The sequence below is a fragment of the Podarcis muralis genome, chromosome 17, assembly GCF_964188315.1.
Source record: "Podarcis muralis chromosome 17, rPodMur119.hap1.1, whole genome shotgun sequence".
Classification (NCBI taxonomy): domain Eukaryota; kingdom Metazoa; phylum Chordata; class Lepidosauria; order Squamata; family Lacertidae; genus Podarcis; species Podarcis muralis.
This window is the reverse complement of record NC_135671.1, coordinates 37,277,925-37,294,092: the sequence shown is the minus strand read 5'-3', so window position 1 is coordinate 37,294,092 and position 16,168 is coordinate 37,277,925. Positions and strand designations below refer to the sequence as shown.

The 16,168-nt window shown below is 42.6% G+C and overlaps 1 protein-coding gene across 18 annotated transcripts in view; it reads left to right on the top strand.

The window, feature by feature from the left end:
• WNK3 (WNK lysine deficient protein kinase 3) overlaps positions 1-16,168 on the top strand; it is an 86,903-nt gene that overhangs the window by 29,194 nt on the left and 41,541 nt on the right. For 10 of the 18 annotated variants that reach the window (XM_077921639.1, XM_077921637.1, XM_077921645.1 and 7 more), the window contains 8 exons: positions 169-341; positions 2,320-2,540; positions 5,262-5,419; positions 6,975-7,063; positions 8,056-8,275; positions 10,775-11,063; positions 13,258-13,451; positions 14,316-14,468. In XM_077921639.1, coding sequence (XP_077777765.1) covers positions 169-341; positions 2,320-2,540; positions 5,262-5,419; positions 6,975-7,063; positions 8,056-8,275; positions 10,775-11,063; positions 13,258-13,451; positions 14,316-14,468 — 1,497 coding nt within the window. The remainder of the gene's footprint in view (positions 1-168; positions 342-2,319; positions 2,541-5,261; positions 5,420-6,974; positions 7,064-8,055; positions 8,276-10,774; positions 11,064-13,257; positions 13,452-14,315; positions 14,469-16,168) is intronic. The other 8 variants (XM_077921648.1, XM_077921647.1, XM_077921642.1 and 5 more) reach the window with 1 other exon arrangement.

The following is a 16,168-nucleotide window of genomic DNA, read 5'->3' as shown; positions in this document are numbered from 1 at the left end:
ATACTTGACCAACCTAGACCAGGAATAACAGCTACACCAAAAACCAAGAAAGAGTCTTATGGAACCCGATATACTAACAAATTTGTTTGACATAAGTTTAATTAGATGCATGATAATGCTTACACAACATAACGTAGTGATTCTTTGTACATCTTTTCTTCATTTTAGGACAGGAAGCTGACCAAAGCTGAGCAGCAGAGGTTTAAAGAAGAAGCTGAGATGCTCAAGGGATTGCAACATCCTAACATTGTCCGATTTTATGATTCCTGGGAATCAACTGTTAAAGGAAAGAAGTGCATTGTATTGGTAACTGAGCTGATGACATCTGGGACACTGAAGACGTATGTTTTTTCTTTCACAAATTTGATATAGTGTTTTTTTTAAACTGTATAATCACACCTGCTGGGACTGTTTTCACCCACTCCCCAATTATGTGGTTGCATTGTAGGCCAGCCACATCAAAGTTCAGGCACTTGGCACCACAGCTGCATTGTGGCATATATGGGATATATGTAAATATCTTGCTACCCATCTGCGGCATGGTGGTTTGCTGATAAATCTGTATGGTTGAAATCTGCTTCATGTCAGTACGGTGCACTAAACAGTGTTGAATTTGAATATGAGGCAATCAGATTCATAGACCTGGAAAGCCACAAGACTCATTGGTTGGCCTTGGCTAAACCCTTATATGATAGGTGGAATAAAGGAAACAAAAACTGAATACAAATAAGCCTTTTAAAGTTCTATAGAAATTATAACCAGTGTAGTTAGCATTGATGGTTAAGTTTTCTTTGCGGTGGGATGGGGGTAGAAATAAGAGAGTGTACTGAGAAGTCTCTTGAGTCAGTGTTCCATGGCAGCAGCGAAGATCAACTAAATTGCAAAATTGCTGCAATTAACTGATTTTTAGGGATTACTGATTTCAAGCTGGCAGATCATATACGTTATGTGAGTTGGTTATAATCAGGAAAGAAAGAAAATGTGCTGGGATTTTTGTACTGGGGCTGAGAAAGCATCGCTGACTATGTAGAAATTCTGTGTAAAAGAATATTATGGAATACACAGTGTAACAAGAAAGATGGAATGTATGACTGAGGGATGGAAGCCTATTCTGTAATTTTGGTCTAGTCCTTCTCTAATTTCTACCACTACTTTCCCACCCCCAGGTGTAGAAAACTGTTCAGCAAAAATTAAGGCCGTTAAGATAAATTAAAAATGTCAAATAACTTCATTTTTACATTGATGCTATTACTTGAATTTATAAGATCCCACCCCCAAGAGAGAACTTGTGAGATTACCTGTGTGAAGTTTCAAACTTGTGTTGGGTCTCCTTTGTGAAAAGGCCTATAGCTCATCAATAAGTTACTGTATGTGATGTATAAATCAACAGGCCTTCTGTTAAGCTCCAAGAGAACTGAATGGCGCAGGATGTAACAATCAAAGGCACAATTTGTAATAGAAGCAAAAACCAAGAATGCTGCTGATAGCTAGAGAACAAACGAAATTAAATCATGCTTAATAGACATCAAAGGCATGGGAGACGTTTTCAATTGGAACTGAAAATGTCATAAAGTGGGTGTTTGTCAACTACGTATAGCTGGGTAGGGAATTCCAAAGTCTAGGTGCCACAGCAGAAAAGGTCCTGACTTGAGTAGCCACCCACCTTCCTTCTGAGCTGGAGTAAGAGTGAGGGGAGGGCCCTGGAAGCAGGCCCTGCAGATGATGGTAATGCATATGTGAGGGAGCAGATTGTCCTCCAAAAACTCCAGTTTTTGCTTGTAAGCACAGATTTAATACAATAACATCTGCATGTCCAAATTAATAATTGGGCAGTCAAATGATGGATCACTTGAGATTTCCACAAGACAGTGGTGCCATAGGTCAGTGTCTGGTTGTTGTTGGTTCATACTCATTCAGGGACAGCTGTTGACACGATTCTTGCATTACAGAAGGTTGGACTAAATGACCCTTCCGACTCTACAATTCTATTATTCTAAGGCCCACATATAGCACATTAGATGTGATTGTTATAAACAGTTGAGACAGATTTCCTTGTAGTATGCTGACTCCCTCTTTATTCTTTTGGTATTCTAACCCAGTGATTATTTTTCATTTATGGAACCCCTGCTCATGTTGTGATATCCTGCAGAACCCAAACATCACAAAAACTTATTAATATTATTGGAATATTATTCAGAATCACTGAAGTGCAAGTGTAAATTTCCACAAAACGCCACAGAAACTTGATTGAAAGCACTATGCAAGTGGATTAACTTGATGGTGTGGTTGACATCTGTGGTGTGGTGTTCTCTCTCATAGGTACTTAAAGCGTTTCAAAGTCATGAAGCCAAAGGTGTTAAGGAGCTGGTGCCGACAGATCTTGAAAGGGCTGCATTTTCTGCACACAAGGACCCCTCCTATCATCCACCGTGATTTGAAATGTGACAACATCTTCATCACAGGGCCCACTGGTTCAGTGAAGATTGGCGACCTGGGACTGGCCACCTTAATGCGCACATCGTTCGCTAAGAGTGTCATTGGTGAATATAGTGTGTTTGTGTACTCCACTAGAGAGCCACTTGTGGTGTGTCTCTCTTTGTCCTCAGTAGAGACTGGAATCTGCAATTGTATCCAAGCAGTGCTACGGCTATAGTGCATAAAGAGTTCAAGATCAGGCTTCCTAAAGTCTGCCTCTTGACTGGTTCCAGTGTAATGTTTCTGATCCACTGGAAGATTTTGACCATGAATGAAAAACATTTCTAACCCACTCCAGTGTAATGGTTTTAGGTCCTAAATTCAGTACCCAAATTCTGCTGCCTCATAACTGAAATCTAGAGATTGAAGGGTGGACCCTTAATACATGAGCTGCCTTATTATGGTTACTCCACCAAGCTAAGCAGTTGGCTCCTTACCTCTCTCGCCCTGACCTAGCCACTGTGATCCACGCGACGGTCACCTCCAGACTGGATTATTGTAACTCGCTCTATGTGGGGCTGCCCTTGAGACTGACCCAGAAACTCCAGCGGGTGCAGAATGCTGCAGCGAGACTCCTTACGGGATCACATTTGCCCGGTGCTATACCAGCTGCACTGGCTCCCGGTGGAGTACAGGATCAGGTTTAAGGTGCTGGTTTTAACCTTTAAAGCCCTAAACGGCCTAGGACCCTCGTACCTACGGGACCGCCTCTCCTGGTATGCCCCACAGAGAAACTTACGGTCTTCAAATAAAAACATCTTGAAGGTCCCAGGCCACAGAGAAGTTAGGCTGGCCTCAACTAGAGCCAGGGCTTTTTCGGCCGTGGCTCCGATCTGGTGGAACACTCTGTCACAAGAGACCAGGGCCCTGCGGGACTTGACATTTTTCCGCAGGGCCTGCAAGACAGAGCTGTTCCACCAGGCCTTTGGCCAGGGCACAGCCTGACTCCCTCCCTCAGCAATCTTCGCGGAGCTCTGGCCCAATGGTTGCCAGTGGCTTGAATTAATTAATTTTATAATGAATGATTTTAGAGTGTTGTTTGTGCTGTACTTTTGTACTGTTTTATTGTTGTTAGCTGCCCTGAGCCCGGCTTCGGCTGGGGAGGGCGGGATATAAATAAATTATTATTATTATTATTATTATTATTATTATTATTATCATTTGCATGAATTCATTCATGGGCCATTTGCTAGGTTGAAGCCCCTTGGCTTGTTCACACAAATCAAAGGCAGCTAACAAAAGTTTGAACACATGTGAAACATAAATCCAAACAAATAACAAGACTAAGCACATTAATAACAGAGCCCTTAACCAGGATTCAAGTGGCGTAGTCCCCAAAGGTCCCTACTGTGAAACATAGGAAGGAACATAGGAAGCTGCCTTATATTGAGTCAGACCATTGTTCCATCTTGCTCAGTGTTGTCTACACTGACTGGCAGTCGCTTTCCTGCATTTCAGAAAGAAATCTTTCCCAGTCATTCCTGGAGATACTAGGGATTGAAGCTAGGGCCTTCTGCATTCAAACCAGATGCTCTACCATTGAGCTTTGGTCCTTGCTATGGGCCTTGCTATGTAGGGCATTCCAAAGTAAGGATGCCATGACTGAAAGAGTTCTGTTTCTGATACTTGCTCGTCAAATGCCTAATTCAAATGCTAGAGGTTCTGATAGAATAGAAGTATGATTGTTTCTTTTTATTTTCTTCTCCTTGGGGTTTTTCAGGAAGTCAGAATATGCAGAATTAGGGTGGACAGGTGGGATCTGCAGCAAATTTTGAATCTAGGCAGTCATATTGTCTTTTGGGATGTTCAATTCCATGTTTCTCCTGCAATTTTTTGGTCCCTCCTCCTAATGGTCAGTTAGCATTCCATGTCAACTGAGTACAGTATACTTGGTTGTTACTGAATTAATTTCACCTCCTCATATATTTTTGTTGTTAGTTTTTTTTAATTGTTTTCTAAACTTGCTGTTTTCCCATAGCTATTATCTCCCTCTTTTGTGTGAAATGCAGCAGTTTGGCTATCTAAGGATCCACATTCAGAGATTACGTTCGCTATTTTGTATTGTTGCAAAAGTTGGGTGCCTCTCCCTCTCTCTGCTGAGCAGTAACAAGAGTCCATAGGATTCCAGGCACTCATCTAGGGTCTGTGTTCCTTTGGAGAATTGAGACACGACGGAGACTGTCGTAGCTTTAAAACATATCCACCTATTTACAGCTTCAGGCTTCATGGAGGGAGTCCAGATCTTACACCATGGTCATTTCAGGAGGGGCTTGTCCCCCACAGCAGTGCAGCCATGGAATCTAAGGCATCTCTCCCAGCCAGCCTTCAGCCAGCCTGCCCAAGATGGATCCCCGTCTTTCTTCCTCCTTCTCCCCGGAACAGCTTGCTAAAGATTCCCTTTTCTTGTCACTTCAAACACACACCCCATCACCTTGGCAACATCTATCTCCCCAGGCCAATGGACCCCTCTCAGATAGCCCATCAACCCATTTTGCCATGTTAACAGATTAGCTCTTTGCCAGGCTTGCCAGGCTGGTTTGCATAAGCCAGTCTAGGGATTCCTTGTCTGGCACAGTTCTGCAGCTTGTAGTTTCATACATATCCCCGTTAATCAATATCCTACCATTTATTAATTTCTAGGGTTTAGGAGGTCCGCCCCACCAAATCTATAACAGTGTATAGGATGCTACTGCATGGAAAGCAGCAGCACTTGCAAAATGCTTGTTGGTGGACTGCAGCAGTCCAAAATGTGGAAAAACGTTGGCTTCTTTTTACTTTTTCTCCAGGAACTCCTGAATTTATGGCTCCTGAGATGTATGAAGAACATTATGATGAGTCTGTTGATGTCTATGCTTTTGGAATGTGTATGCTGGAGATGGCGACCTCTGAATACCCATATTCTGAATGCCAAAACGCAGCTCAAATCTACCGAAAAGTCACCAGTGTAGGTGTAAATGTAACTTCTTTGTTAGGGTAAACTTGTATATTGGGAGCTTAAGGCAACTAAGCCAATTATTCAGAACTAATACTAGTCCTGTTGCCCTGCAAAGCAGCTGCTAAACTTAGCCTGGACTTATCTAGACATTGCTGAGTTTTTTCTAGAGTGACTGATAGTTTCAGGTGTGTCATTTGCAGAAGAAGTTTAACTACTGTTTGGTGTTCAGATGACACAATACGCAAGGGTAAGCTTGCTTTTTTTAGGCCAAAAATTGAATGGATGGTTCCTTAACCAAACTTTGTCTATTTATTTATTTAATTTCTATACCACCCTTCACCTGAGGATCACAGGGCAGTTAACAATATTGAGCTGCATAAGTGTCAATCCCTGCATAATCTTTTCCTCCCAGCTTCATAGTCAGACTGGCAACTCAAATGATGTGTTCATTCAGACATCAAAAATAGCTTCCATGCATTTATTCTCTGGCTAATGTGTGTGGCTTGTTCTGTAGCTGTAATGAACTAGTTACACTGAAGGTCGGTGCATCGTGTGTGTGTGTGTGTGTGTGTGTGTGTGTCAGAAAACAGATCAGTGGAGAAGGATTTTGTGGAAGTATTTAATAGCAAAATCACAAGGATTCTGTCTGTCATTGCCAAAGGTGCTCCCTCAAGTTAGTTGCAGTTTTCACACTTTACCATATTATGGTATTTTCCCACTTGGCAATAAAGGTTGGCCAGGACTAGGTCAAAACACAATGGTGGGACAGAAGGAAAATCGAAATGATACAAAAACCAAACATTTGAAGCAGCTGCTTCACTTTGTCTCATGGTAGGGGAGCTGCTTCTGGGTATTGCCTAATGTAGTTTTTTTAATATGTACATTCAGAGTACAATATTATTTTAGCATACTAGCCAGAGTACTCAGGTAGTTTTGATGATATTTATGTTTCTCCATGATGAAACTGATACTTTCCTTGATTGTACATTACATTATAATATCCAGGAGTTGAGGATACATCCTGGAAAGACACTTTAGAGGTACATATAGAAGACTAAGATTCTCAGCTTTGTGACAAAAACATTTTGCAGGACACTTGTGTGTTCTGTGTCCTCAAAGAAAGCAACATTGGGGTGTAGCTTATTCTTTATTAGGTTAAGTTTCATGCACAGGAGAGAAATGTTCTTATTTCTGGCTGTGAATGGCCAGATAAGGGTAAGAAGAGATTAGTCAAATGAATTAGAATGATTTTTGACCCCTTTCACAATGCATATTACATAAAGCCTGGATATCCAGCTTGATTTTGTTTAGAAGCAAAAGCTGGGATTTTAAGAAAAGGAATAATGGCTGCAGTTTGCAAGTCAGTTGGGTGGTGTTCACTGTGACTTATTTCCAAGTGAATGTCTTCAGGATAAGGGTTTATATGGTTAAGATCTACTGTACTAACTTAGGTTGCTTGGAAGAGCAGTTGGGGATTTTCCATAATTCTGTGTAGCAGCAATGGAGAGAACTCCTGCTGGGTATTATCAATTAACATCACTTCTATTCATCACTTCTCTCCTAGGGCATTAAACCTGCCAGTTTTAACAAGGTTATTGATCCAGAAGTGAAAGAGATCATTGAAGGTTGCATTCGACAAAACAAATCTGAAAGGTGAGCAGGTCTATTTTATTGTGCTCTTCCTCACTCCAAGTTGTGCACCCTAAATTTAAGGGGTGGTCATTGTGAGTTTAACTAGGGAGTTGTTGGTACAGGCAACAAAAAACCTGATTAAGCAAAGCATTCCAGCTTTGCATAGTGCTTTTAAGCACCTGCATAATGCCTTTCGAAGTCAAAGAAAACTGGGAAGCTTTTACTGTTTCACTTTCTCTCCCCTCCCTGCAACAGCATGGTCTTGAGTGAAGGGAAATTAAGGTGTCTGCTTGATTTCCCCTGAAATACTGCTAAGTGCTTAAACTGTAAAACAGTGCCCACATGGTGCATATAGCAAGATGTTGATGCAGTTCTGTCTCAGAGAAGCTTGTATCTGTCTTTAATTGGATCTTTAAAACTTTTTGTTTAGTATTTTTTTGATGTGTCATAAATGCTGGCTGTCCAATTTTGTTGTTTTTAAATGCGGTTTGTCAATTTTTAAGCAATTGTTCTTGTTTTTAAATTTTGTTTGTTTTGTGTGTGCTGAATAGGTGAGTTATAAACTTATTGGATAAATAAATGTAATGCCTATCACAGAAGTCCCTCAGGGAAGTTTAATACGGGATGAAAGCACCCCACCAGTTGTCAGTTATACCACTGGTGTGGGCAGGGCCAGATTTAGGTTTGATGAGGCCCTAAGCTACTGATGGGGCCCTTTATATGTCCAGCTGTCCTTTGCCAACAACAAATTGTCACTGTTTTTTGTGTTGAATATATGCTATATGGTAATTTATGGACCTAATAGGTCCATACACAACACAAAACACTGTTGTTGTATGTAAGTTTTTTTTTGTTTTTTGTTTGTTTTGGAAATGTACATCCCATTCCCCCCCCCCTTAAATTTCCCAAGGGAGTGGGACCCTAAGCTATAGCTTGTTTAGCTTGTATGTAAATCCAGCACTGGGTGTGGGTATCATAAGACACTCTGTGATTGCCCATTGTTTTGTTGCCAGGCTATCCATCAAAGACCTTTTGAATCATGCCTTCTTTGCTGAGGACACTGGACTTAGAGTGGAGCTGGCAGAGGATGATGATGGACTGAATTCCTCCCTGGCTTTGAGACTTTGGGTAGAGGATCCCAAGAAGCTGAAAGGCAAGCACAAAGATAATGAAGCCCTTGAGTTCAGCTTCAACCTGGAAACAGATGTCCCAGAGGAGGTGGCTTGTGAAATGGTATGTATTACCATTGCTTCCCTTACCTTTTTTCTTTCTGAGTTGGCAGCATCTCCAGCCGCTTCTTATTTGCTAAATTCCAAACACGGGGTTTACTGCAGCACTTTTTTTTATTCCCACTTTTACACTTTCCTTTAGAGAGTGTTGCATTTTTATTCTTTATTTCTTTGCTTAGCTTTTATGTTGCCCAGTAACTGATGCTCTCTGGGCAATTTATAAGAAGGATAAAACCATAAAACAAGACTATTGCCATGGGCAGCATAGGACCAAGTGTCTTCCGTGGGGGTAAATCGTGACTTCTTTGTTGCACACAGTTGAAAGATTTGGTTTACAAGGAGAAATATTTTTGCAACCCAGTCCTAAAGAGGATGACACAGAAGCAAATGTATAGGAATGTCTCCCTGAGCACTTTCTCCATGGAGCCAAGCTACAAGTTATGTGGGAGTTCTGTACCTGGAACTCCCCACCATTTCTTAAAAAGAAACCGCACAGGAGCAAAGGGGTATACAACCCATCTCCATTCCATGGCCTTGATCCAAAACTCTCTCTCCACCCATCTACCCAGCTGCTTTTCAAGAAACAAAAAAAGTCTGGGGGGGGGGGGAAGTGGGGTTCCAGTCACAGAACTCCCACTTAACTTTAGCTTAATGGTGCACTTCACCCTTCTCAGAGCTGCAAGTCTAGTTTGTTTTAGTTTTCTGTGTGCAGGGAGACATTTGGGCAGGTAGTAGTGCATTTTATGTATAAGGCATAAGGTCACCTAAGGACTGGTCAGCTTCTTGCCCATGGGAGAGTATTTTCTCTAGCATGATTTTTGAAGCTGTGGTTTTTTACTCATTTACAGTATGTGAATCGTAAGCCAGCCAAGAGCTGATGAAGTTTTTGCATTAGTGTAAACAAGTCTCTTTCTCCCTCCTTTCCTCTTACGGTTTTGTTTCATTTATTCTCCTTTGCCCAAGTTATCTGTTTAGACTGCAGATTCTTCATTCTGCCTCACTGTTGCCTTGGTTTTGTTTTCACAAAACATTTGGCTACACAGCAACCTGACAAGTAACAGCTGATGGCTAATGATACTGCAAGGAGTCATAGCAGTGCATCTGCTCATATGTATATGCGCACAATTGACTCCTGCTTAAGCATCACCCACCAGCCAGCTATGAAGTCTCCTAAATTGTTGTTTCAGGATGCTTTGTTCTGTGTCTTATGAATGGCTCTGTGGTGTTGTGCTCTAAAGCTGTTGTTTGGGTCTATTTTCCCTTTATTTTTCAACTAGGTTTGGATGTGACTTTGCTAACAGTTGGTAGCTAAGAACCTCCCCTTTGACGGTTCCGTTTTAATGCAACACCTGTGCTTGAATTCCTTGTCTTTTAAACTGGATCACTACTTGAAAATATAACTGTACGTCCCATAGTAGACGGTAGAAATCTGTCATGGATAATTCAAGGATTTAGCAAGAGCCACTTGTTACGTGACTGTTTTCATAATAATTCCTTTTCTGGAGTAGGATGGACAGTATTGTGGTTATATTTATCTTGTTCTAATTAACTTGTTCTAATCAAGTAACATAAATATCAGAGGTGGGGAATATCTGGCCCAGGAGCCAAATGTGGCCCACTAGGCCTCTTTCTCCATCCCTTGAGATTCCCCTAGGCCATGCCCCTCACTGGCACGGCCTTGGACCTTACTTGAGTGTTCTTGCTTGGTTGGAATGTATCCTTGAGCTGCAATGATGTCTCTTGTTTTCTGGAGAAGTGTGGCTTTTACATGCCTAGAACATAGTGTACTATCCAAAGGTAAGAGACAGATCTGTTGCTCTGTCCACTTTTGCTTCTGTCTCTACCCATTTTCATCACAGTACAGTGGTGCCTCGCAAGATGAAAATAATCCGTTCCGCGAGTCTCTTCGTCTAGCGGTTTTTTCGTCTTGCGAAGCAACCCTATTAGCGGCTTAGCGGATTAGCGCTATTAGCGGTTTAGCGGCTTAGCGGCTATTAAAGGCTTAGCGGCTAAAAGGCTATTAGCGGCTTAGAAAAAGGGGGGAAAGCGAAAAAAATCGCAAGACTCGCAAGACGTTTTCGTCTTGCGAAGCAAGCCCATAGGGAAATTCGTCTTGCGAAGCGCATCGAAAAACGGAAAACCCTTTCGTCTAGCGGGTTTTTCGTCTTGCGAGGCATTCGTCTTGCGGGGCACCACTGTATATTAATGTTGAAGACAGTCACATAAGTACTAATTAGTATTGATCCAGCCAATGTACTTGACCTTAACCTATAGCCAAAGTGTAGCAGCACTTGAATTTGTGGGTCTGTATCTTGCTTGCTGTATTGTTTGGCGCTCCATACAATAGGTCCAAGATTGATCTAGTATGTGGTCAATGCAAGTTCTGTTGTAATGGAACCCTGAGTTAATGTGAAATTACAGAAAAGCATTGCTAAACACCGATGGATACCAGTTCAGAGGAGCAGAGTTATACTTAATAGAACCGTTCTTTCTTGATGTCCAGGTGAAGTCAGGATTCTTCCACGAAAGTGATTCTAAAGCTGTGGCTAAGTCCATCCGGGATCGTGTCTCCCTAATCAAGAAGACAAGGGAGCGGAGGCAGGTGGGCTACCTGGAGGAGAGAAGAGACTCTCAAAGCAAGCTGCCAAGTGGGCTACCATTACTCCAGCCACAGGGCTCATCATTCAGCACTCCTTCCCAACAGAGCAGGACGGAGTGCGAGGAAACAGAGGTGGACCAACATGTCCGACAGCAAATCCTTCAACAAATGCAGCACAGCTCCTCCATTGCTGGTAATGAGCAACCAAAGGCAGCCTGCCCTCCAAAAATGCTATCCTGAACTAAGGTTATAAAGAGTGAATCAGAGCATCATTTTGTTCATCCAGATGCATCTCCACAAGGCATTTATTGAACTCCTGGCACTTTTCTGCTTTATTGGAGGTCAATTAGCATGTAAACTGTGACTTGTATCTGTGGCAGTTGCCCACAGTTTGAATTGTTGGCTAATATCATGTACATCGGTCTTTACCAATCTGATGCCCTCCAGATGTTTTGGACTAGAACTCCCATTAGATGTTTTGGGCTGAACCTCCAATCAGCCTCAGCCAGCACAGCCATGATAATCTGATGGGAGTTTTCTAATGGCCAACCCTTTCGCTCACAACCATTTGCCTACTCAAAATTGCTGCTCAGCCCAGTTTCTTTCTCCTTTACTGATACAAAGACTTGCACCATTTTTTTTCTCTCAGAGGGGAAAGGCAGCTTGGGGGTAGCCAAGTTGTGTGGCCGTTTTGAGCCTTTCCCTCCTCTTCTACGCTGCAACCCTTCACACAATATAGAGCCACCTCCTTGCAACCACTTTGCCCAATAAAAGAACATCTGAGGTCAGCAGATACCCATGATGTTGCTCCCTGTTCAATTGATAGACGTGCCACACTGGAGTAGTGAAATTAGAACAGCAGGTTGATCATACCTCCATGGCACTGTTGGCCAGGCAGAGCCTCAAGTGAAGCAACTGATTAAAAAAGTGTAGAATATGAATACCATTTGCTGGGTATCCTAAGTGGGGACTCAGGTCCTGCTTGCAAACTTCCCATAGGCCTGATCCAGCAGGGTTTTTAAAATAATATTATTTTCAAATGTTGTTGTAGTTGTTGTTGTTGCTTACCCACCCTTTACCTTAAGGTCCCAGGCAGGTTACAACAATTAAAGCATAACATTAAAACAAGAGGGTCAAAACTAAGTACAATTCCAGTTACTGTACAATAAGACATTTGATTATTCCCAACCCAGAGTAACGTTCCATTACAAATCAGACCTTATTTGGTGTTCTGTTTCCTCGTCACCATTTGTTTGGCATAAACATGTGATAATATTGCTTGGTTCCTTCACAAACCGCTCCATAAGTGTTGAATATTTCTGATAAGGATGCTGGCTTAAAGGTCAGGAGTTTGTCCTTGCCAAAGAGCATATAGTTCCCAAAACAAGGCATGGTCATGGGTTGGTGTCATTGGCAGAGCTGAGAAGAATTCAATGAAAAAGCCTTTGTTGCCTGATTTCAGAATTTACATGGAATGCAAGTTTGTCATGTTTATGCCTGCATAGGATTACGTTCTGATAAGTAGCTTTATCCTCTTTAGTTTTCACAACCATCTTGTGATGTAGGTTAGGTTATGGGAGCCTAAACTACTGAAGCTCATGGGTTTTGTAGGTCTGTGTACCCTAGTTTAAGCTCAGCACTCTATCCACTGCTCCAGACTGGCTCCTAGTAGAAGCAGGAGATAATATTCCAAAGAGGTTTGGGGCATACAGTTCAGTGGCAGAGTACCTGGTTTGCATGTGTAATGTTTCGGGTTCAAGCCATGACATCTCCACATAGACCTGAATTCTCATTCTTGTCTGAAACTCTGGAGAGTTTCTGCTAGCAAGTATAGACAACATAGACCAAACTGAATGAGGTGGACCAGTGTTATTGCTTGATTTAAAGCAGCTTCCTGTGTTCCATGTAGAAAGCTTACTGATGCCAGCTTAAAAGCATAGGGTTGATTTTTATTTTTTTAAAAGATTGGATCACCCTTCCTTGTCCTCAACTAGAATGCAGGCTTGCATTTTCTTTTCTCAAGTAAATATTTGATCCTTGTAGATGAGGCATTTCTAGACAGCTCCTGTTATGCCCCTTGAATTCAGTGTAGCACTATAGCAGTTGTTCCATCAGCTTTTCATCTTACCAGACAGAAAGAGGTCTCCTCTCCTAGCCCTATGCAGTGTTCCCAATTTCGGGAGGTGGGGTATGGAGGGAGGAGAAGGGTGGGGAAGCTTCATTGCACTAGTGGACACCCTTTTGTGGGATTCCACCAGTGGGGCCAGTTCATTAAGTCCAAGTGGTTTGTCTTCATGAGGCAGTGATAGGGAGAAGGATGGGAATTGTTATGGATTCTTCTGAAACAGCTTATCTTTTGTTATTTCCCTCCTCTTACACTGACGCAGCTGACAGTTTATCTGAGAGAGGAGCAGGTTCAGTTATACTTTCGGATGCCTCCAGCCAACATAGCCTGGCTTTCTCCTCGGAACAGATTATGGGCCCCCAGCAGGCCCCCAATCTCTCACAAGCTGAAAACAGTGTTCAAGGACACATCTACGCTTCACAGCAGCTGGTGGGACATTACCAGTCGATGGCAGGGGTAAGTGACCTATCATTTTCTTAAATATGGTAAGAGAACTACTTGTATCGAGTTTCTGGAAATGTTGTCGTGACTGTGCTAGTCTTAGAGAAGGAATAAAATAAGATAGCTAAGGCAGTATCTTTTATTCAGTCGGCCTCTGTTGATTCAGGATACACAGAATTGAGAGCTATGCAGAATTCTCTGACAATTATAAAACTTCCTGAGCTTAATGGTAGGATATAAGTTAAAAGGATATAAACAACATTTACTTGTATGGATTTTTCAGATAGAGGGGCATTAAACAAAATGGTAATTTCCCATCATTCTACCTTCCTTTTGCTCTCTGTGTATAGACCAGGCCTTTGTCTTTTTTTCAAAAATATAGAAGTCAACCGTTTAAAGGTCCTAGGTTTCTCTAATCTATGCATGTAGTAGAATTAAGCCTAGAATGGGAGGAGTCCTGAACTTGTTCCACCATGTGTATCCAGAGGCACCCTTTATCATCCATTGAGTTTGCCTTTTCGTAGAATCATAGAATTGTAGAGTTGGAAGGGATCCCAAGGGATGCCTTGGAGGAGGAATGTTTTCCTAAGAATGGTAGTGAAAGGCGTAAGAGATGCGTGGGGGCCCCTCCATACATTCTCTTAAGCTGTTGGATTCTGCAGTAATGTAAGTAATGTTACAACAGTGTTTTGTGTGGCTCACCAATGGTATAGGTTCACAATCTCTGCTGTGGGTAACATGTCTCAGGATGATGTATCATTTCCCCAGGAGAATATGTTGCCGGAGAACGCAGGCAGGGCAGCTGAGACCAGGAGAGCTGAAGCACAGGCAATCAATTAGTTTTTCTATGAACGGTCCATTTAATTATCTTTTTGTTAGGTGCAACAACAGCCAGCAAATGTGGCCCACCCCAGCGCTTTACCACTAATCCAGAGTCAGCCTTCAACCCTACCCACCCACAGCTTGGCCCCCCCTGTGGTTCCTCAAGCCCAGGCGTCTCCTGTTGCACTTCAGCAGTTCACACCGAGGCTGGTAAGGGCTTCCAGGGATAGTCCGACTGACCTGATGGTCCTTTCAAACCATCATTAAAATAGCATCTCACAAGGGCATCTTGGACTTTGAGCCATACGCCTACAAGGGACTTCACACCATGACGAGAGCAGGCAGTCACATAAAGTGGGAGATAACGTAGCAGGCGTTCTTGTTGTTGAAAAAGAAATCTGTCCGGATGATGTGTGCCACTATGGAGAAGTTGCATGGGGCAAATGCGCAGCCTCTGGGTTGTGGTGGTGGGGATACTCCCCAAATGACATCAAATGTTGAACAGGTGATGGAGTTTGCTTCACAAGTCGAAGTTAAACTGCACATTGCAACATGTCCGTATGTAACACAAGCCTGATGGTCATTTCTTCACTGCAAAGGATTCTCAAGAGGGGGCAATTTGCAATGAAGAAATGACAGGGGAGAAAGAGTGTCACTTTTCTTCTGAAACTTTTACTTCAATCTGCTCCCCCCCCCCCAGGGGATTTCACAGACATTTTCCTGAAATAAACTTGGTCTGAAAAACTGGCAGAAGAAAAGTGCTTGGCGAGGGAAGGGTTAAACATCCCCCACCCCGCTGCTTCTGTTCATAAACTGTCTTGTCTTATGAACACTGTGCAGTGGAAGAGGAGACACTGATCTAATGTTTCACCTGCTTGCATTTTAACAGGGGGTTTGGTCTTAAGTGCATCACAAAATGACACCTAGTAGGTGCCATGGCACTCCGGCACCCATACCCCATTCAGTGGTCACAATAACAAACGCATAGGAACATATGCAGGCTGCCTTATGCAGAGTCAGATCATTGTTCCCTCCATCTCAGTAGTGTACACGGCGGCTCTCCAGAGTTTCAGGTGGGTGTCTCTCTTAGCTCTACCTGGAGATGACAGAGATTGAACTGAGGACCTTCTTCTATATGCAGAGGAGATGCTCTGCCCCTGGGTTGTGGCCCTGTTCTGTCAGCATCAGGAGCAGTGGTGGTGATGCAAACATTTTCATGTACAGAGTATTGCTCTTTTATCTCAAAAGTATACATTACATGCAAATGTGTGCAATGGTATGCTGAACTAACTGCTTTAGGAGGGATAAGTGGCAGAAGAAAGACATTGCTCAATCCTTTCTCTACCCATTGCTTTCATACATTTGTAGGTAAAGGTAGCTTAGCTCTGAAGTTGTGTGCAGCAAGTGGAGAAACGCACGTTGCATAAAAATTAATTGTGCAGAAAGGCTCTTGCACAAGGCTGGGGAATCAGCTTGATAGGTGGGGCCGTGGTGGTTTGGTCATGGTGGACCTCACAAGGTGCTATACTTTATTTACAAAAGCTCTGCTTTGGGAGAGGATTGAAGAACTCCACATTCCAGCAACAAGAAGTGACTCTTGCCTCTGAGGAGTTCTCACACTTGAGATACATTAGTCACAATTAACCCCAAAATGATCGCTTTTGTAAATAAATTATACCATTTACTTTACCATCTTGTGGGAAAAACCACTTTGTAATTTTTGGGTGTGTCTGGAATTGATGCTGTCCTTCTTTTCTTAAGGCAGCTGCCTGAGCAGGCGTGCTTTACTCTGAATATCTGATCCCGTGACAGAGTTGTAGGAGTTTTTATATGATGCAGTGGAGGCTGAAGCTTGAATGATAAATTATGAGCTCTGTTTTAAGCAGAACTGAATGCACGCTAGGAAATGC